Below are 22,393 nucleotides of genomic sequence, written 5' to 3' on the forward strand. Positions count from 1 at the left end.
ACAAACAAATGAAGAGAAGACGATTAAAACAAAAACAAAAAAAACGGCGGTGGGAGGGGAGGAGGAGTGAAATAAGTAAATACAATTCCTGGATGCTCGGAATCGAGTTAATAATTCTCCTGTTGTGGACCACTTGCACACGTCTTGAAATATGTCATTATCTGTTCTGTTCCTACATACCTGAAGTGGATTGAGTAAAAAAACAACAACAACAACAACAACCAACGATGCATGATGGTGAGATGTTTTGCACTATTTTGAACTTTTGGGGCTCTATACAAATATTTTATTAACTGACATTAAAAAGAAAAGGGAAAAATGAACGAACGCTTCTTTTCCTGCTTGTGTTTCTAACCCGTCCTCCCCGCGGCGAAGAGTACCTAGCACAGGGGTCAGCAAACTTTTTCATCAGGGGGCCAGTCCACTGTCCCTCAGACCTTGTGGGGGGCCGGACTATATTTTGAAGAAAAAAAAATACGAATGAATTCCTATGCCCCAAAAATAACCCAGAGATGCATTTTAAATACAAAAGGACACATTCTACTCATGTAAAAACATGCTGATTCCCAGACCATCCATGGGCCGGATTTAGAAGGCGATTGGACCACATCCAGCCCCCGGGCCTTAGTTTGGGGACCCCTAGGGCCCTAGCAAGTGTGATTTTTCTTTGCAAAGGAGCTCGTTGTGGGTGTTGTAAGAAGGAAAAAACGGCTCCCTATTCCCTTATGGGGTATCCAAGAGCCCGTATAGAGTCCTTAAGTACCGTAGGTTCTCTATCAGTAGGAGAAAATAACAGAGGCCAAGCAGAGAATATTGAGAAGCAAAGCAAGCTAGTAAGACTGATCTTTATTGAACTGTTGCAACACGGTTCCCTGCTCACCCCACACAGGGAGGGAGGAGAGGAACCCCGAACATTGGTGTCCAAGCTCTTATATAGACATTTGAAATTGCCCACCCTGTAGCCCAGGACCACCCCCAAAACATCATACATACACCACAGAAGGAGGCAGGCCTACAGCAGAAATCCTGCCTACCAGGATAGCTGATAATGGTGATAACCTTTGTGTTACATGAAATACATTCGACAAACACACAAGACATAACCGGCTGTGCATTCACATGAACAATATATATTCTTCTATATATTCTTATCACAATATCAAATGTTTATCTTGCACATAAAGTGCAATAATATAGACGGAAGTCCCAATAGATCAGTTCATTCATAAAGACCAAATACCTGCTAGTTTCTGTGCCACATAGGTTCATTAAGTCCAAATTGGAGCCTACTACAGTTTCTCAGAGTTGACAAGGATTTCTGGAACAATGCCTTGATTCACTCTCATGGGCTTCATCGGTGGTACATATTTAAGTAATATAAATGAATATAATGTCACAATTCAACATATTTTAACAAATTGAAATTATATAAACAACTAGCTGGCCCTGCACGCGTTGCTGTGCGTTAGTCTGCCAAAGGGAGGGTAATAGCCCCCCTTCAGATCCCCCTGAGTCTCAGAGTCCCCCTGTTTTACAGGATCTCATGGCGGAGGTGGGGTTTGTGGGTGTGGGCTAGACTCCATGGGGTGGAGGAGGAGGTGTGGGAATAACACTGTTTTAGTTTGTGGAAAAGCAGGTTTTTACCTGAGCAGGTATGAGATGTGAGCAATCGGAGGTTGTGCAAACACTCGGGTAGTGGCATGGACCGTTGTGTCAAAATTTCAGGACGATCGGTCAAGCAGTTTCGGAGAAAAGTGGAGCCCACAGTTTCACCTTTTTTTACATTTACTGTATATATACAGTACAGTGGAACCTCGGTTTATGAACACCTCGGTTTATGAATTTTCGGTTTAGGAACGCCGCGGACCCATCCGGAACGGATTAATTCACTTTCCATTACTTTCAATGGGAAAGATCGCTTCAGTTTATGAACGCTTCAGTTTATGAACAGACTTCCGGAACCAATTACAACCATGCTTCGGGTTAAGTATGCTTCAGGTTGAGTACTCCGTGGACCCGTCTGGAACGGATTAATCCACTTTCCATTACTTTCAATGGGAAAGTTCGCTTCAGTTTATGAACGCTTCAGTTTAAGTACTCTGCGGACCGTCTGGAACAGATTAATCCACTTTCCATTACTTTCAATGGGAAAGTTCGCTTCAGTTTATGAACGCTTCAGTTTATGAACAGACTTCCAGAACCAATTGTGTTCATAAACCGAGGTACCACTGTATATATATATATATATAGATTGTGCTATAGAAGTACAGTGGTACCTCAGTTTACAAACACAATTGGTCCTGGAAGTCTGTACTTAACCTAAAGCGAACTTTCCCGTTGAAATTAATGGAAAGTGGATTAATCCGTTCCAGACAGGTCCGCGAAGTACTTAAACTGAAAATACTCAAACCGAGGCGTACTTAAACCGAGGTATGGCTGTACATACCATATATGAAGTATCAAGATACTAGAACTTATAACATAGTGGCTTCTGCAGTGAACAACAAGTATTACAATGTAAGATTATATAGACAGGTGCAGCATAGAGTTTGGTTACAGGTGACAGCAATCTGCAGCTGTAAGGTTTTCTTCTTAAAGTGACCCCTTTAAAACAACTACCTGTAATGTAAAACAAACTTTATCCATACACAGGTGTTATACATACAGTACAAGCAATCGGTTGCAATCGATGTGAATCTGTCTCTCGTCCAGATTCAGAATTCACAGGATTCATATGTTGCAATGTAAGCCAAAAATGGCTTATTTCCTGAGTTTATGCCAATAAAAACCCAGAAGCTTGAGGAGCTAGGAGTCCAACGTGTATTGCAAGGCAATAGGTTACAATTTGAATTATTTCGCAAAAACTGCAACCCCACCCAGTGGTTCTGGCAGTGGTACTTATAAAGTTTCAAACAAAGGATTCCATTTTTCACCAATCATGCACATCATTACCTCATTTTATGTTTAATACACATGCGGTATAAGCCCTGGCCATTTATGCTGATTCAGGTCTGATTCTCACCAATTTCTGGTGACCAAGCTTTGATTCCCCCCGTGTGCTGTTACATTGCTAGTATGTTAGTATGAGTGCCTGGAGGCGGTTGGAGGATGGATGGTGGCTAACAGATTGAGGTTGAATCCTGATAAGACAGTAGTACTGCTTGTGGGAGACAGGAGGCGGGCAGGTGTGGAGGATTCCCTGGTCCTGAATGGGGCAACTGTGCCCTTGAAGGACCAGGTGCGCAGCCTGGGAGTCATTTTGGACTCACGGCTGTCCATGGAGGCGCAGGTCAATTCTGTGTCCAGGGCAGCTGTCTATCAGCTCCATCTGGTACGCAGAATGAGACCCTCCCTGCCCGCAGACTGTCTGGCCAGAGCGGTGCATGCTCTGGTTATCTCCTGCTTGGGCTACTGCCATGCGCTCTACGTGGGGCTACCTTTGAAGGTGACCCAGAAACTGCGACTAATCCAGAATGCGGCAGCTAGACTGGGGACTGGGAGCGGCCGCCGAGACCACATAACACCAGTCCTGAAAGACCCACATTGGCTCCCAGGATGTTTCCGAGCCCAATTAAAAGGGTTGGTGCTGACCTTGAAAGCCTAAACGGCCCAGTATACCTGAAGGAGCGTCTCCACCCCCATCGTCCATCCCGGACACTGAGGTCCAGCTCCGAGGGCCTTCTGGCAGTTCCCTACCTGCGAGAAGTGAGGTTACAGGGAACCAGGCAGAGGGCCTTCTTAGTAGTGGCACCCGGCCTGTGGAACACCTTCCTGTTAGATGTCAAGGAACTAAACAACTATCAGACTTTTAGAAGACATCTGAAGGCAGCTCTGTGTAGGAAAGTTTTTAATGTTTAATGTTTTATTATGTTTTTAATATTTTGTTGGGAGCCGCGGGGTATAAATAATTATTATTATTATTATTATTATTATTATTATTATTATTATTATTATTATTATGCATGTTGGGAGCCTGTGTTACGTGTAGCCATTTGTACCATGTACCAATTTATCTTTGTGATTCACATATTAGCTGTATTCCTGCCCCAATGAAGGGTGGCAAATTGCAGAATCATCAGTTTCATAAAGCAACAGACTGCCATGACTTCTCTATTAGAAGCGCACTCAGGGATTTCCATTATCACATTTACCACCACCACACATTGATTTGAATGCAGATATGCTATGTTTAAAAATATTTTTTAAACTACAGTATTTTGCAGCAGTGAGTTCCGCATATATATATATATATATATATATATATATATATATATAGCGCCAGATTAGTGGGGATTTATGTTATTTATTATTTTTGTTGTTATTATTTCCACATGAAATTAGTATAAAAACTTTTCAGCACTTCTGAGAGCAGAGCCTTGATTTTCTTAATTTTTAATTTGGTATTACCTTTTTAATGCTAATTAGAAAACTAAAAAGAGCGTTTATTGGGGGGGGCACAACTAGATTTCTCATTTTTAAAATTATTTCCATATTCCAAAAACCCCAAAATTAATATAATGTGCAAATGTGGAGAGGCATAAGAAATTAAAGAAGCAAGCAAGCAAGCAAGCAAGCAAGGAGAGAGAGAGAGAGAGAGAGAGAGAGAGAGAGAGAGAGAGAGAGAGAGAGAGAGAGAGAGAGAGAGAGAGAGAGAGAATCTTTCAAAATCCACAATTGTCACAGCGAATGGTGCAGTGTTCCAAACTGAACCCGGAAACTCAGAACTGCACGTCAGTCTATAACCTAGATGTCTATCGCCACGACCAGCCTTACGGAATTAAGGCGGAGCAACGCAGGCGTCACCATACTAACGCGCATGTGCTTGAGGCCGCCATTTCCTCTCGCGGCCTTTGCACATCGGACTCACCCATTTGAAGCGGAGTTGGGAGGGGGGGAAGAGAAAGGGAAAAAATTAGGCAGCCTCTAGTGAAAAAAGTTCACCGCTTCGCCCCTCTATATTTAAGAAGAAGAAGAAGAGAGGGGCATGCAGAGAAAAAGGGGCGCCTCCACCATTCTGTCACAGTGGTACTTGGTTTCGTCCGCCTAATCGCCGTGTGGGTGGGTAGTCCCGCGAGCGCTCAGGCGCAGGCGCAGTGGTTACAGCTTAGCGCGCAGGCGCAGAGGCTGCCATAGAACGCGTGTGACTTAGGTGAGTGGGATAGGCATCAAAGCGGATGGGGACCGTCTGCATCCCTGTTGCCATGGAGACGGGATGGGAGGGGGCAGGTGAGCTACCCAGAGTTGGGGGGACAGTGGGGGTGGGGTTGTGGGGTGGCTTTGGGGTTGGTGGGTTGGCCCAGAGCTGATAGTAGTTTTATTTTGGCTGCTGCTGATCTGCATGTTGTTGTTGTTGAGTCGTTTAGTCGTGTCCGACTCTTCGTGACGCCATGGACCAGAGCACGCCAGGCACTCCTGTCTTGCACTGCCTCCTACAGTTTGGTCAGACTCATGTTGGTAGCTTTGAGAACACTGTCCAACCATGTCGTCCTCTGTCATCCCCTTCTCATGAGGTGGCCAAAGTATTGGAGCCTCAGCTTCATGACCTGACCTTCCAGGGAGCACTCAGGGCTGATTTCCTTGAGAATGGATAGGTTTGATCTTCTTGCAGTCCATGGGAATCTCGAGTTTCCTCCAGCACCATAATTCAAAAGCATCAATACTTCAGCGATCAGCCTTCTTTATGGTCCAGCTCTCACTTCCATACATCACTACTGGGAAAACCATAGCTTTAACTATACGGACCTTTGTCGGCAAGGTGATGTCTCTGCTTTTTAAGATGCTGTCTAGGTTTGTCATTGCTTTTCTCCCAAGAAGCAGGTGTCTTGTAATTTCGTGACTGCTGTCACCATCTGCAGTGTTCAAGGAGCCCAAGAAAGTAAAATCTCTCACTGCCTCCATTTCTTCCCCTTCCATTTGCCAGGAGGTGATGGGACCAGTGGCCATGATCTTGGTTTTTTTGATGTTGAGCTTCAGACCATATTTTGCGCTCTCCTATTTCACCCTCATTAAAAGGTTCTTTAATTCCTCCTCACTTTCTGCCATCAAGGTTGTGTCATCTGCATATCCGAGGTTGTTGATATTTCTTCCGGCAATCTTAATTCCGGTTTGGGATTCATCTTGTCCAGCCTTTCGCATGATGAATTCTGCATATAAGTTAAATAAGCAGGGAGACAATATACAACCTTGTCGTACTCCTTTCCCAATTTTGAACCAATCAGTTGTTCCATATCCAGTTCTAACTGTAGCTTCTTGTCCCACATAGAGATTTCTCAGGAGATAGATGTGGTGATCAGGCACTCCCATTTCTTTAAGAACTTGCCATAGTTTGCTGTGGTCGACACAGTCAAAGGCTTTTGCATAGTCAATGAAGCAGAAGTAGACATTTTTCTGGAAGTCTCTAGCTTTCTCCATAATCCAGCACGTTTGCTATTTGGTCTCTGGTTCCTCTGCCCCTTCAAAATCCAGCTTGCACTTCTGGGAGTTCTCGGTCCACATACTGCCTAATCCTGCCTTGTAGAATTTGAAGCATAACCTTGCTAGCGTGTGAAATGAGCGCAATTGTGCGGTAGTTGGAGCAATCTTTGGCATTGCCCTTCTTTGGAATTGGGATGTAGACTGATGATCTTCAATCCTCTGGCCATTTCTGAGTTTTCCAAACTTGCTGGCATATTGGGTGTAGCACCTTAACAGCATCATCTTTTAAAATTTTAAATAGTTCAGCTGGAATATCATCACTTCCACTGGCCTTGTTATTAGCAGTGCTTTTAAGGCCCATTTAACTTCACTCTCCAAGATGTCTGGCTCAAGGTCAGCAACCACACTACCTGGGGTGTACGAGATCTCCATATCTTTCTGGTATAATTCCTCTGTGTATTCTTGCCACCTCTTCTTGATGTCTTCTGCTTCTGTTGCATATTCTGTTGGGGCCGCTGGCGACTTTCGTGTTATTTGCATACGTAGGTTTGGGCCCTTGCTGATTTGCATAGATCTTTGCTAATTTGCATAGGTCTTTGCTAATTTGCATAGGTTTACAGGGGCGCTGCCGTATTTGCAGATTATTTATTTATTATGGTGCCTTCCAATGATTTGCATAGATTTGTGCATTCTCTGGCCTTGATTTGCATAGGTTTGCTCGTTAACAGCATTGGCCATTTCTGATTTGCACCTGTTTATTAAGCTTCCCAAATTTTTAACAAATCAATGCCAAATTACATCAAATTTAACAGGTGTATTTTTTAAAAAAAATTCTTTCCCACTATTTGTGTCCCGATTTCTCCATTACTGCTTGATGCTACAGTAATAGCATCATATACAGTTTATTTGTGGCATAGAGAGTGGCTCTGAGCATGCATTTTCTATACATTTCTCACTGGGCAAGAGCAAAAAGCTGCTTGTTTGAAGGCAAGTTACATCCTTGCTCCCCACTTCTTTGGCCTTTAAAGGGTTAACCCAGACCTCTGACCCACACAATGTCCGAATCACAAGATTTTGGATGAGTTGAGCTGTGCTGCACCTTACCGGTACAGTAATTTAATTTTTTTTGCAGCAGTTTATACCTGGGAGTCTTTTCGCCAAAATGCTTTGGCCAGGTGTCAATGTGCGTGCTTGAGCAATAACATAAAAAAAACTCCCAGGATGCCATTTATGGGTGTCTTCCAAGACTTAAAAGCCAAACCATCTCCTGAGTTAACAATTATGTGTGTATCATACTCAGAGTTGCCTGCAGGTGACTGTGAAATGGAATTTTACCAGCGTGGCATCCCCAGGAAATTTTGGATCTGGAACTTTTTTTCTCTGCAGTAGGAGATCCAATCATTTTGTTTACCCCACAGAAGCCAAACAAGCAAAAATTAAACCAGCTGCAATTCATGTTAATTTGACACCTTCCAAAAAGATATGGCCCAAAGGAGTTGGACATTTGCTTGAACTCAATGCAAATTCAGGGTGGATAAAAATCAATGATTAAAAAACAACAACAGATTTTTAAAATTTAAATTAGATTTTTAAAATAAAATCCTTTTGGAGGAAAAATCTTTCTAAAGATTTTCTATTTAAGTTACATTATAGTCCAAAGGTTATTCATCAGGAAATAAGGATTTGTTTTCCATGTGTGCTAAAACTCAGTCTAAGTTGTTGTTTTTTAATTGTTTAACCACATCAGTTAACCAACTTGGATACATATGCTATAATGTTATTGTTTTAGTTAAATAAATTGTTTAAATTGTTACTAAGGAGATGATTAGTTTTTCTCCTTCCAATAAAGTACAGCAGAAAAGTTCTCCGAATATAAAGTTAACTTATTAAACCTCACCATAATTTCATAATTACCTGTCTATGTATTTCTAATAGTATAACTAAATTGGTAATTTTTGATATACAGTACAGGTGAAACTTGGAAAATAAGAATATCGTCGAAAAGTGCATTTATTTCAGTAATGCAACTTCTTATTATTTATTTTTCTTTCAATTTGTACAAATGCTTTCTTTTGGAAATTCCACAGTAATAAAACAAATAGTTACAATAATTCAAAAATAAGCATCGCTATTACATTTCATTAGTTACGGTACATTCTATTTATAATTGACCCGCCTAACGACAAATAATTACAATTACAACAAATAAAGGCTTGACATATCTTGCTTTGCATGTCATGCATCTATCTCAGATATTGGTTTCACCTTTTAAGTTGCATTACTGAAATAAATCAGTGACTGAGGAAGGAGCAGAAGGTGAGCTGAGCTTGGGAGACACTCTGTAGGTTTTGTGGTTTTGTCTTTTGGGGCTGTGTGTGAGTAAGTTTGTGTGCTTATTTGTTTTCTTACTTGTTTGTGTGCTTGTGCTGGTTTTCTAGGGCTGCTGCCTCTTGGATTTGGGTGACTGTCCAGGCTTGTGTGGGTGTTTGTTTCTGGCTGTGACCTTGTTTGTTTCTGGCTGTGTCCTTTCACCTAGAAGTGTGAGTCAGGAAGTTCAGGTGATTAGCTGTGGGCGGAGCTAGTCAGAGCTTGGAGTGCAGTGACTGAGGAAGGAGCAGAAGGTGAGCTGAGCTTGGGAGACACTCTGTAGGTTTTGTGGTTTTGTCTTTTGGGGCTGTGTGTGAGTAAGTTTGTGTGCTTATTTGTTTTCTTACTTGTTTGTGTGCTTGTGCTGGTTTTCTAGGGCTGCTGCCTCTTGGATTTGGGTGACTGTCCAGGCTTGTGTGGGTGTTTGTTTCTGGCTGTGACCTTGTTTGTTTCTGGCTGTGACCTTTCACCTAGAAGTGTGAGTCAGGAAGTTCAGGTGATTAGCTGTGGGCGGAGCTAGTCAGAGCTTGGAGTGCAGTGACTGAGGAAGGAGCAGAAGGTGAGCTGAGCTTGGGAGACACTCTGTAGGTTTTGTGGTTTTGTCTTTTGGGGCTGTGTGTGAGTAAGTTTGTGTGCTTATTTGTTTTCTTACTTGTTTGTGTGCTTGTGCTGGTTTTCTAGGGCTGCTGCCTCTTGGATTTGGGTGACTGTCCAGGCTTGTGTGGGTGTTTGTTTCTGGCTGTGACCTTGTTTGTTTCTGGCTGTGACCTTTCACCTAGAAGTGTGAGTCAGGAAGTTCAGGTGATTAGCTGTGGGCGGAGCTAGTCAGAGCTTGGAGTGCAGTGACTGAGGAAGGAGCAGAAGGGCTGCTGCCTCTTGGATTTGGGTGACTGTCCAGGCTTGTGTGGGTGTTTGTTTCTGGCTGTGACCTTGTTTGTTTCTGGCTGTGACCTTTCACCTAGAAGTGTGAGTCAGGAAGTTCAGGTGATTAGCTGTGGGCGGAGCTAGTCAGAGCTTGGAGTGCAGTGACTGAGGAAGGAGCAGAAGGTGAGCTGAGCTTGGGAGACACTCTGTAGGTTTTGTGGTTTTGTCTTTTGGGGCTGTGTGTGAGTAAGTTTGTGTGCTTATTTGTTTAAATTGTTACTAAGGAGATGATTAGTTTTTCTCCTTCCAATAAAGTACAGCAGAAAAGTTCTCCGAATATAAAGTTAACTTATTAAACCTCACCATAATTTCATAATTACCTGTCTATGTATTTCTAATAGTATAACTAAATTGGTAATTTTTGATATACAGTACAGGTGAAACTTGGAAAATAAGAATATCGTCGAAAAGTGCATTTATTTCAGTAATGCAACTTCTTATTATTTATTTTTCTTTCAATTTGTACAAATGCTTTCTTTTGGAAATTCCACAGTAATAAAACAAATAGTTACAATAATTCAAAAATAAGCATCGCTATTACATTTCATTAGTTACGGTACATTCTATTTATAATTGACCCGCCTAACGACAAATAATTACAATTACAACAAATAAAGGCTTGACATATCTTGCTTTGCATGTCATGCATCTATCTCAGATATTGGTTTCACCTTTTAAGTTGCATTACTGAAATAAATCAGTGACTGAGGAAGGAGCAGAAGGTGAGCTGAGCTTGGGAGACACTCTGTAGGTTTTGTGGTTTTGTCTTTTGGGGCTGTGTGTGAGTAAGTTTGTGTGCTTATTTGTTTTCTTACTTGTTTGTGTGCTTGTGCTGGTTTTCTAGGGCTGCTGCCTCTTGGATTTGGGTGACTGTCCAGGCTTGTGTGGGTGTTTGTTTCTGGCTGTGACCTTGTTTGTTTCTGGCTGTGTCCTTTCACCTAGAAGTGTGAGTCAGGAAGTTCAGGTGATTAGCTGTGGGCGGAGCTAGTCAGAGCTTGGAGTGCAGTGACTGAGGAAGGAGCAGAAGGTGAGCTGAGCTTGGGAGACACTCTGTAGGTTTTGTGGTTTTGTCTTTTGGGGCTGTGTGTGAGTAAGTTTGTGTGCTTATTTGTTTTCTTACTTGTTTGTGTGCTTGTGCTGGTTTTCTAGGGCTGCTGCCTCTTGGATTTGGGTGACTGTCCAGGCTTGTGTGGGTGTTTGTTTCTGGCTGTGACCTTGTTTGTTTCTGGCTGTGACCTTTCACCTAGAAGTGTGAGTCAGGAAGTTCAGGTGATTAGCTGTGGGCGGAGCTAGTCAGAGCTTGGAGTGCAGTGACTGAGGAAGGAGCAGAAGGTGAGCTGAGCTTGGGAGACACTCTGTAGGTTTTGTGGTTTTGTCTTTTGGGGCTGTGTGTGAGTAAGTTTGTGTGCTTATTTGTTTTCTTACTTGTTTGTGTGCTTGTGCTGGTTTTCTAGGGCTGCTGCCTCTTGGATTTGGGTGACTGTCCAGGCTTGTGTGGGTGTTTGTTTCTGGCTGTGACCTTGTTTGTTTCTGGCTGTGACCTTTCACCTAGAAGTGTGAGTCAGGAAGTTCAGGTGATTAGCTGTGGGCGGAGCTAGTCAGAGCTTGGAGTGCAGTGACTGAGGAAGGAGCAGAAGGGCTGCTGCCTCTTGGATTTGGGTGACTGTCCAGGCTTGTGTGGGTGTTTGTTTCTGGCTGTGACCTTGTTTGTTTCTGGCTGTGACCTTTCACCTAGAAGTGTGAGTCAGGAAGTTCAGGTGATTAGCTGTGGGCGGAGCTAGTCAGAGCTTGGAGTGCAGTGACTGAGGAAGGAGCAGAAGGTGAGCTGAGCTTGGGAGACACTCTGTAGGTTTTGTGGTTTTGTCTTTTGGGGCTGTGTGTGAGTAAGTTTGTGTGCTTATTTGTTTTCTTACTTGTTTGTGTGCTTGTGCTGGTTTTCTAGGGCTGCTGCCTCTTGGATTTGGGTGACTGTCCAGGCTTGTGTGGGTGTTTGTTTCTGGCTGTGACCTTGTTTGTTTCTGGCTGTGACCTTTCACCTAGAAGTGTGAGTCAGGAAGTTCAGGTGATTAGCTGTGGGCGGAGCTAGTCAGAGCTTGGAGTGCAGCGGCGCGCGCCTATCGGCGCGCGCAGTTTTACCCATCTTTTTGACCTAGGGCAGCAAGTCTCATACGTTTGTTAGGGGGGACCTAGGCCTCTTCCTCTTTCCCCCTTGACCTCAAGGTTTTCAAGATGGAGGTGGAGGGAACAACCATTGTCACCTGCAATTCCTGTGCAATGTTTGTTTTCTTGCCAAAGGATGTGGGTAGCTACACTTGCAACAATTGCAAGTTGGTTGCCCTACTAGAAAACAAGGTTGCCCTTCTGGAAGAGAAGGTGCAGCAGCTTCAGGGGCGTGTATCTACGCTCCAGAGAATTAAAGAGCTGGAGCTTTTCTTGGATGCAGCAGAGCACACTGTCTGCACCAAGGAGGAGACAGGGGATCTCCCTGAGGAGGAGGTCAGTTCCCCAACACAGCAGCCAGATGTATGGAGGAACGTGACTCATAGAAGTAGAAGGCCCAGGGATCGCTCTGAGTGCTTAGAATTAAACAACCGTTTTGAAGTGCTCATGGAAGACGAGGAACAGACTCCACCTGAGGATCTCTCCCTCATCACAGTTGATGAGGAATATGAAGACGAGCAACCAAGTCAGTCCTCTGGAAATATGCAGGTAACCTTGGAAGGGACAGCACATAGAAGAATCCCAACCAAGCCTCTGAAGAGGCGTGTAGTGGTGATTGGGGATTCCCTACTGAGGGGTACAGAAGCAGTGATCTGTGGGCCTGACAAGATGTCTCGAGAGGTGTGCTGTCTACCTGGGGCCAAGATCAAAGATGTAACAGAACGGCTGCAAGGAATAATAAAACCCACCGACAAATACCCCTTCCTTTTGGTGCATGTGGGAACCAATGACACTGCAAGCCATAGCTTACAGAAGATCAAAAATGATTATGAGGCTCTGGGCAGGAAGTTGAAGCAATTAGATGCACAAATTGTCATCTCTTCTGTCCTCCCAGTTGAACGACATGGCCCAGGGAGAGAGGGAAAAATAGGGGAAGTGAACAACTGGCTTCGCAAATGGTGCAAACAGGAACGGTTTGGATTCCTAGATCACGGTCTGCAGTTTCTTGATGATGGACTTCTGGCAAGTGATGGACTGCACCTCACAAAAGTTGGGAGGAATGTTTTTGCCACAAAACTCAAAAACCTCATCAGGAGGGCTTTAAACTGACTTATGTGGGGGAGGGAGACAGTGGTCCTGAAGGTAGGAGTCTATCAAATGCTGAAGATGATCATCCAAATGTCAAGGACCAAATGGAGCAAGCAGCATGCAGACCTAGTGGTGGGACGAAAATATCCTTAAATAAGAGACATGGGGGAATGATCAACGGTCTTCAATGTCTGTATACTAATGCACAGAGCATGGGAAATAAACAAGATGAACTTGAGCTCTTGGTACAGCAAACTAAATATGACATAATAGGCATCACTGAAACCTGGTGGGATGAGTCTCATGACTGGAATGTAGTAATAGAGGGATACAATCTATTTAAGAGAAATAGACCAAACAGGAAAGGAGGAGGAGTAGCTTTATATGTTAGGGATATGTATACCTGTGAAGAGATCCAGGATTTAAAACTTCAAAGCCAAATTGAGAGTATCTGGGTCAAAATTAAGGGAGAGAAAAACAACAGTGATCTCATTGTGGGAGTTTACTATAGATCCCCAAGCCAAACTGAGGACACAGATGATGCCTTCCTGGAACAGATGGCCAAGCATTCCAAAGGAAGTGAGATAGTAGTAATGGGGGATTTCAACTATCCTGATATTTGTTGGATGTCAAACTCAGCCAAGAGCATAAGGTCGAACAGATTCCTCACTGGCCTTGCAGACAACTTCATTGTCCAGAAAGTGGGAGAAGCAACAAGAGGATCAGCCATTTTAGATCTGGTCCTAACCAATAGTGATGACTTGGTTAGTGGGGTAGAAGTGGCAGGATCATTAGGTGGGAGTGACCATGCTCTTCTGGAGTTTATTATCCAGCGGAAAGGAGCAACCAAGCATACTAAGGTCCAAATTCTAGACTTTAAGAAAGCCGACTTCAGAAAACTTAGGGAAACGCTGGGTGAAATCCCATGGACAGTAATACTAAAAGGGAAGGGAGTTCATGATGGTTGGGAGTTTGTTAAAAGGGAGATATTAAAAGCACAACTTCAGGCAATACCAATGAGACGGAAACATGGAAGGTGCCTAAAGAAGCCAGGCTGGCTATCTAAAGAACTTTTGACTGAGTTAAGATTTAAAAGGGATATGTACAAAAAATGGAAAAGGGGGGAAATCTCCAGAGAGGAATTCAAACATATAGCCAGCACGTGTAGAGACAAAGTCAGAAAAGCTAAAGCACAGAATGAACTCAGGCTCGCCAGAGAGGTTAAAAGCAACAAAAAGGGCTTTTATGGGTATGTCCGTAGCAAAAGGAAAAACAAGGAAACAGTGGGGTCACTCAGAGGAGAAGATGGTGAAATGCAAACAGGGGACAGAGAAAGGGCAGAACTCCTCAATGCCTTCTTTGCCTCAGTCTTCTCCAAGAAAGAAAACAACGCCCGACCTGAAGAATATGGAGCAGATGATTCAGCAGGGGAAACACAGCCCAGAATAAGTAAGGAGGTAGTACAAGAATACTTGGCTAGTTTAGATGTATTCAAGTCTCCAGGGCCAGATGAACTACATCCAAGAGTATTAAAAGAACTGGCAGAGGTGATTTCAGAACCACTGGCAATAATCTTTGAAAATTCCTGGAGAACAGGCGAAGTTCCAGCAGACTGGAGGAGGGCAAATGTTGTCCCTATTTTCAAAAAGGGGAAAAGAGAGGACCCAAACAATTACCGCCCAGTCAGCCTGACATCAATACCAGGAAAGATTCTAGAGCAGATCATTAAGCAAACAGTCTGTGAGCACCTAGAAAGAAACTCTGTGATCACTAAAAGTCAGCATGGGTTCCTGAAAAATAAGTCATGTCAGACTAATCTGATTTCATTTTTTGACAGAATTACAAGCCTGGTAGATGAAGGGAACGCTGTGGATGTAGCCTATCTTGATTTCAGCAAGGCCTTTGACAAGGTGCCCCATGATATTCTTGTAAAGAAGCTGGTAAAATGTGGGCTAGACAATGCTACCATTCAGTGGATTTGTAGCTGGATTACTGACCGAACCCAAAGGGTGCTCATCAATGGCTCCTCCTCATCCTGGAGAGTAGTGACTAGTGGGGTGCCACAGGGTTCTGTCTTGGGCCCAGTCTTGTTCAACATCTTTATCAATGACTTGGATGATGGGCTTGAGGGAATCCTGAGCAAGTTTGCAGATGACACCAAGTTGGGAGGGGTGGCTAACACCCCAGAGGACAGGATCACACTTCAGAATGACCTTAACAGATTAGACAACTGGGCCAAAGCAAACAAGATGAATTTTAACAAGGAGAAATGTAAAGTGCTACACTTGGGCAAAAAAAATGAAAGGCACAGATACAGGATGGGAGACACCTGGCTTGAGAGCAGTACATGTGAAAAGGATCTAGGAGTTTTGGTTGACCACAAACTTGACATGAGTCAGCAGTGTGATGCAGCAGCTAAAAAAGCCAATGCAATTCTGGGCTGCATCAATAGGAGTATAGCATCTAGATCAAGGGAAGTAATAGTACCACTGTATTCTGCTCTGGTCAGACCTCACCTGGAGTATTGTGTCCAGTTCTGGGCACCACAGTTCAAGAAGGATACTGATAAGCTGGAACGTGTCCAGAAGAGGGCAACCAAAATGGTCAAAGGCCTGGAAACGATGCCTTATGAGGAACGGCTTAGGGAGCTGGGTATGTTTAGCCTGGAGAAGAGAAGGTTAAGGGGTGATATGATAACCATGTTCAAATATATAAAAGGATGTCATATAAAGGAGGGAGAAAGGTTGTTTTCTGCTGCTCCAGAGAAGCGGACACGGAGCAACGGATTCAAACTACAAGAAAGAAAATTCCACCTAAACATTAGGAAGAACTTCCTGACAGTAAGAGCTGTTCGGCAGTGGAATTTGCTGCCAAGGAGTGTGGTGGAGTCTCCTTCTTTGGAGGTCTTTAAGCAGAGGCTTGACAGCCATCTGTCAGGAATGCTTTGATGGTGTTTCCTGCTTGGCAGGGGGTTGGACTGGATGGCCCTTGTGGTCTCTTCCAACTCTATGATTCTATGATTCTATGATTCTATGAAATCCACTTTTCAACGATATTCTAATTTTCCGAGTTTCACCTGTAACTGTAAAAACTGCTCTGAAAATGTATCATTCCAAATATGAAACCTTCCTCTGGTTTGTAAATATGAAGATGATATCAGCAAGAATGAGTCTTTCTGTAAAAAAAGTGATTTATATCGTGATTTAAATGGATTTTATTTAAATCAAATGCACCCAGATGCAATTTACTTCTGAGTAGACATTGTTTGGTGCCTGTTTTCTCCAACCCATATTTCTAAACCTTTGCAAAGTTTGGGCTTCGCTAAAAAGTTTGAACTCGCTAAAATGACGCAATTAATAAGAAACCACTCAGGCGACAAGGTTAAAAAAAGAATGGGATTGCTTTAATAACTATCTAATTAAATATGGTTCCAACAACTTGGCTGTGCCCTAGACTAACTTCACAGATATAAGGGAATGTTGTTTTTCAATTATGGAATACAGATAAGTTGAATGTAAAAGAAACTTGGAAACCGCAAAGAGATAGTGGGAAGTCAAATAATATAGGGACCCAGGCAGAGGGCCTTCTCGGTGGTGGCACCCGCCCTGTGGAACGCCCTCCCACCAGATGTCAAAGAGAAAAACAACTATCTGATATCTGAAGGCAGCCCTGTATAGGGAAGCTTTTAATGTTTAATAGATTATTGTATTTTAATGTTTTGTTGGAAGCCGCCCAGAGTGGCTGGGGAAACCCAGCCAGATGGGCGGAGTATAAATAATAATATATTATTATTATTATTATTATTATTATTAAGGTAAAGGTAATGGGACCCCTGACCATTAGGTCCAGTTGTGGACGACTCTGGGGTTGCGGCGCTCATCTCGCTTTACTGGCCGAGGGAGCCGGCGTACAGCTTCCGGGTCATGTGGCCAGCATGACTGAGCCGCCTCTGGCGAACCAGAGTAGCACACAGAAACGCCGTTTAAAAGGGACTCAAACCAGTTTGGGAGAATAATCAGAACATGACGGTAAAGAAAATAGAACATGAAGTTAGTGTCGTTCTAGGAATTTTGGGTATAAAACATTCAAATTATGGTTTGTAATCCTTAAATAATTTTGTGCGTTTGATAAATAATTTTTTGTTCTTCCTCCCCCCCAAAGCTTTATATTATATATTTTTGGGTGTTTTTTTTTCCTTATTTCGTTCATGTATAGCTTTATTTTCTGTTTATGTGAACGCAATGATCCATTTATTTTCTTGTCACATAAATTTTAAAATGAAATAAAGTATTTTTTTAAAAGGGGGGGGAGTTTGGGCTTCTCTGAAACACGCGCTTTCACACAAAAAAACAACTCCTTTTCCTTTAGGTATTTTTTGAAATAACTCCCACCCAGGCACCATGGTGACAGAGAAGGAAATCGAGCTGATCGGCCGGACGCTGGTGGATGTCGGCCAGCCCCTAAAAGCCCGTTTCCGGGCGCTATTCACCCTCCGGAACCTAGGGGGGGCGGCAGCCATTGATTGGATCAGCCGAGGTTTTGGGGACGACTCTGCCCTCCTCAAACACGAACTGGCTTATTGCCTGGGGCAGATGCAGGACGAGAGAGCGATTCCAGTCCTCATTGAGGTTCTCAGAGACGCTCGCCAGGAACCCATGGTCCGCCACGAAGCTGGTAAGAGGCACTGTGCCGGAGTTACATATAAGCTAAACAAGCTATAGCTTAGGGCCCCACTCTCTTGGCTTCCTCAAAAAAATTTAAAGGGAAAAATAAAACTGGATGTACATTTCCAAAATATAAAATTAAAAACAAATAAAATAAAACCTACATACAGCAACAGTATTTTGTGTTGTGTAGGCTCCTAGGATGTAAGTCCTGGGCCCTGCCCCCAAATATCACTGGTTTACTTATTTCTATATATAGGGTGCCTACATTCTGCTATTTCTAATTAGTAGTTTGCATCATATATTTACGCCTATTATTATTTCATATAGCAAGTTTCTAGAGATTAGATTAAGAGCCTTTGGAAATTGTGTTTCTAGAGGAGCTTTCGTTATTGCCAGATGCCAACGTGTTTGGTTTATTCATCAAAAATCATTTTAAGTTAGAGCTAAAGAATTATTTCACTATTAATATCCTTCTTCTCAATTGTTTTTCAGTTCAACCATTACTTTGATAAAATACATATTTTGTGATGTGCAAATGGCTTGAGATACCTATTAGGTCCATAAATGACCATATAGGATATATTGAGAAAGGACAGCTGGACATAGAAAGGGCCCCGTTACCTTCAGGAGTTTAGGGCTTCATCAAACCTAAATCCAGCCCTAGCTGTGTCGACGGATTCCAGGGTTGGGGAAAGCGACACGGGAACTAGCTCAGTGTTGTTAACTGGAAGCAGCAGCCCAGGAGTATTTTCCCAGTCCTTTCTGGAGATGCTTAGGGTTGAATCTGGGACCTTCTGCACGCAAGGCAGGTGCTCTCCTGCTGAGGGACTGCTCTTCCTCAAAAGAAAGTTTATTATTATTATTAATAATAATAATTGAATCCTGACAAGACAGAAGTACTGTTCTTCAGGGACAGGGGGCGGGCTGATGTGGTGGACTCCCTGGTCCTGAATGGGGTAACTGTGTCCCTGAAGGACCTGGTGTGTAGCATGGGAGTCATTTTGGACTCGCAGCTGTCCATGGAGGCACAGGCCAATTCTGTGTCCAGGGCGGCTGTCCCACAGCTCCATCTGGTACACAGGATGAGACCCTCCCTGCCCGTAGACTGTCTGGCCAGAGTGGTGCATGCTCTGGTTATCTCCCGCTTGGGCTACTGCAATGCGGTCTAATATCCAACAGGATATTAAAAACAAAATAAAACATCAAATATTAAAAACGTCCCTAAACAGGGCTGCTTTCAGATGTCTTCTATAAGTCAGAGAGTTGTTTATCTCCTTGACATCTGACGGGAGGGCGTTCCACAGGGCGGGCGCCACCACCAAGAAGGCCCTCTGCCTGGTTCCCTGTAACCTCACTGCCTAAACTGAATAAAGCCATTGGTCCATCTACCTCAGTACTGTCTGCACTAACTGGCAGCCGCTCTCCGCAGTTTGAAACAGAGATTGAATCTGGGACCTTCAGCAATTTTAGGATCTTGAACCGGACCTTTTTATTGTTATTACGCTGCGTGTCTCTGTGGGGTCAACAGCGGGAGAGAGGGATATAAACAGATAAAATTAATAACACCCTCCCCCCACTTCCACCTTCCTATCTCATCCTCTCCCTGCTTTCGACAGGCGAGGCGCTCGGTGCCATTGGGAACCCCAAAGTTCTAGACGTTCTGAAACACTACTCGGAGGACCCTGTCATCGAGGTAAATCCAGGGGCTCCTTTGCAATTCTTCCCCAAACCTGACCCGATCCAAAAAATTAACACCCCTCCATCCTGTTCAGGTGGCAGAGACATGCCAGCTGGCCGTCAAGAGGCTGGAATGGCTGCAGCAGCACCCGGCAGAAGGGTCCTCCGGTCCCTACTCCTCCGTAGACCCAGCGCCTCCGTCCGAGGAGGGGGACGTGGAAAGGCTGCGGCAGGTTTTGCTGGACGATTCGCGACTGCTGTTCGAGCGATACCGGGCGATGTTCGCCCTGCGCAACGTCGGCGGGGAATCGGCTGTCCTGGCCTTGGCTGACGGTGAGTCTCCTTGCTTCTCTTTGACCAGAGATTTTGCCCGGACAGCTACTCTGGCCAGAATTTGGACCATGGCAACTGCGCTCTGCTTCCGTGCTCGAAGGCAGCAGTGCTTGTGAATACCAGTTTTGTGGCTTCCCCTTGTGGCATCTGTTTGGTCCCTGCGCAGAAAGACAATATATGGTCCGAAACCGGTTTGAAGTCCCTATAATGACATTGGCTTCATAATTCTTGACCTAGCGATATATTGCGCATCTCGACGTGTGGCAGGGCTGCGTGATCAATCGTCCAATACCAGTTTGAAGTCCATTTCGTGATAACAGTTTCATAATTTTCGACCTGCGATATATCACAAGTTGGGTGGGTGGGTGCTGTGCAGAAATCACAATGTTGGAAAGCCCATGAAACCAGGCAATGCTTCTCCATAGCTCCATCCTTATTTCAGACATCGTGATATCTCAGTATATCGCGACGTTTAGCCTGTGATATATCATGAAGTTGAAAACCAGCTCCCATCCTTATTTCAGTATATAGCAGGGGTAGGCAACCTGAGGCCCATGGGCCAGATCCAGCCCAGTCGCCTTCTCAATCCAGCCCACAGACGGTCTGGGAATCCACGTGTTTTTACATGAGTAGAATGTGTGCTTTTATTGAAAATGCATCTCTGGGTTATTTGTGGGGCATAGGAAATCGTTCATTTTTTCCCCCTTCCAAAATATAGTCTGGCCCACCACATGGTCTGAGGCAGGCATCCCCAAACTTCGGCCCTCCAGATGTTTTGGACTACAATTCCCATCTTCCCTGACCACTGGTCCTGTTAGCTAGGGATCATGGGAGTTGTAGGCCAAAACATCTGGAGGGCCGCAGTTTGGGGATGCCTTCTCTGAGGGATGGTGGACCGGCCCACGGCTGAAAAGTTTTCTGACCCCTGGTATATAGCGATGTTTAGCTACTGATAGATCACGATATTGAAAACCAGTTCCATCCTGATTTCGGACATTGTATATCACAATGTTTAGCTGGTGGTGTATCGCAGTGTTGTAAACTGGGTATTTTAGAAACCAAGTAGAGTCTCGGGCAGAGGACACCCCCCCCCAAAAGCAGGCCTACCTGGATCGGTCATAAAACCGAACCCAGGACCTCTACTGCATGCATCGAAGGAGCTTCTTGCCAGTAAGCTCTGACTCTAAAGATAACACAAGGTGCTAGTCCTCAAGCCCCTTTCCTGAACTGCGCTTCTCCTCTCCCTTCCACCCGCAAGGCCTCCAGTGTGGCAGCGCCCTCTTCCGCCACGAAGTCGCCTACGTCCTGGGCCAGATGCAGCACGAGGCCAGCATCCCGCAGCTGACGGCCTCGCTGGAGAACGGCGCCGAGAGCCCCATGGTGCGCCACGAGTGCGCCGAGGCCCTGGGCTCTATCGCCCGGGCCTCCTGCCTCTCCGCCTTGCAGGCCCACGCCCAGGACAAGGAGCGGGTCGTGCGGGAGAGCTGCGAGGTGGCGCTGGACATCTACGACTACGAGAACGGCGGCAGTTTCCAGTACCCCGACGGGCTGAGCAAGCTGAAGACCTCGGACTGAAAAGGGCGCGGGGAGCTGGCTGCGTCTCGGCCACCGCAATTACATCCCGGTTTGGATTCCCGCAGCCCCTGGGAAGAGCACCGGACAGGGGGGCACGAGACTTCTCGCCTCCGTTTCTAATTTGCTGCCTGTTTCTCTGCTCGGTGGTTGGTGGGAAGATGGGCACCTGCAGCTCAGTAGCGGGTTCTGCCCCAAATCTGGTGGCTTTTCTGTTTCTCTGTTTTGCAAATATATGGTCACACGTATTTATATCGCTTTGAAAACTGACTGCCGAGTCTTCCTTGCGGCAGCGTTGAATGAGTGAATGAATCTTCGTTTGTGCCAGCTATCGGCCATAGCAATAAAACAACACTACAATATACAGTGGTACCTCGGTTTATGAACACAATTGGTTCCGGAAGTCTGTTCATAAACTGAAGCATTCATAAACTGAAGCGAACTTTCCCATTGAAAGTAATGGAAAGTGGATTAATCCGTTCCAGACGGGTCCGCAGAGTACTTAAACTGAAGCATTCATAAACTGAAGCATGGGTGTAATTGGTTCCGGAAGTCTGTTCATAAACTGAAGCGTTCATAAACTGAAGCGAACTTTCCCATTGAAAGTAATGGAAAATGAATTAATCCATTCCAGATGGGTCCGCGGCGTTCATAAACCGAAAATTCATAAACCGAGGTGTTCATAAACCGAGGTTCCACTGTACAAAGAATAGAAATAAAAAGTCAATTATATAAAACACACTTTAGGGTTTTGAATCAATGGTCAAATGGTGGATCTTATTCTGATTGCCCCAGCGAAAAACCTTGCCGCCTTTGCTGTCACCTGCTCATCTTGATCTGCCAAGAGAAAGGACACTGGGGCAGTGGCTGGGCGACCCGTAATGGACAATAAAAGAGGGGTGATAATCTCATTCCTCAAGTCTTTAGAAAGAGGGCAAGCCAGAAGGGCGATGTGCCACTAATTCGGGACTGCCATCTCTGCAGGGACGTTTTTCGTGTGGAATCTGTTGGAATCGTCCCACAAGTCCAGCCAAGGGCAAGACATTCAATCTTGCGAGACTCGAAGTGCGTCTATATTTTGGAATTGCTAGGTTATGCAGATAGGGTGCCGGAGAGTCGAAATGGGAAGGTGGAAAATAGTCATGCCGTGGGCAAAATTTCCTTATTGTGGCCAAGTTGTTCTGATGCTC

General features: G+C 44.5%; 1 protein-coding gene across 2 annotated transcripts; it reads left to right on the forward strand.

The window, feature by feature from the left end:
* The first annotated feature begins 4,962 nt into the window (after positions 1–4,962).
* On the forward strand, positions 4,963–21,469 carry DOHH (deoxyhypusine hydroxylase). Of its 2 annotated transcripts, none has more exons than XM_035119281.2 (5): positions 4,963–5,149; positions 17,323–17,628; positions 19,238–19,314; positions 19,394–19,631; positions 20,890–21,469. In XM_035119281.2, the coding sequence occupies exons 2-5, from the start codon at positions 17,355–17,357 to the stop codon at positions 21,204–21,206; spliced, it is 906 nt and encodes a 301-aa protein (XP_034975172.2). In that variant the 5' UTR covers positions 4,963–5,149; positions 17,323–17,354; the 3' UTR covers positions 21,207–21,469. The 2 variants fall into 2 exon arrangements, with proteins under 2 accessions (XP_034975172.2, XP_034975171.2); XM_035119280.2 differs by having other exon boundaries at positions 5,136–5,226.
* Positions 21,470–22,393: the final 924 nt, after the last annotated feature.

This window comes from Zootoca vivipara, chromosome 6 (assembly GCF_963506605.1).
Source record: "Zootoca vivipara chromosome 6, rZooViv1.1, whole genome shotgun sequence".
Lineage (NCBI taxonomy): Eukaryota > Metazoa > Chordata > Lepidosauria > Squamata > Lacertidae > Zootoca > Zootoca vivipara.

Coding starts and splice junctions, on each gene's coding strand:
- DOHH (XM_035119281.2), top strand. CDS start 17,355: ATGGTGACAGAGAAGGAAATCGAGCTGATCGGCCGGACGCTGGTGGAT. Junction 17,629..19,237: donor CATGGTCCGCCACGAAGCTG/GTAAGAGGCACT, acceptor TGCTTTCGACAG/GCGAGGCGCTCGGTGCCATT. Junction 19,315..19,393: donor CGGAGGACCCTGTCATCGAG/GTAAATCCAGGG, acceptor CATCCTGTTCAG/GTGGCAGAGACATGCCAGCT.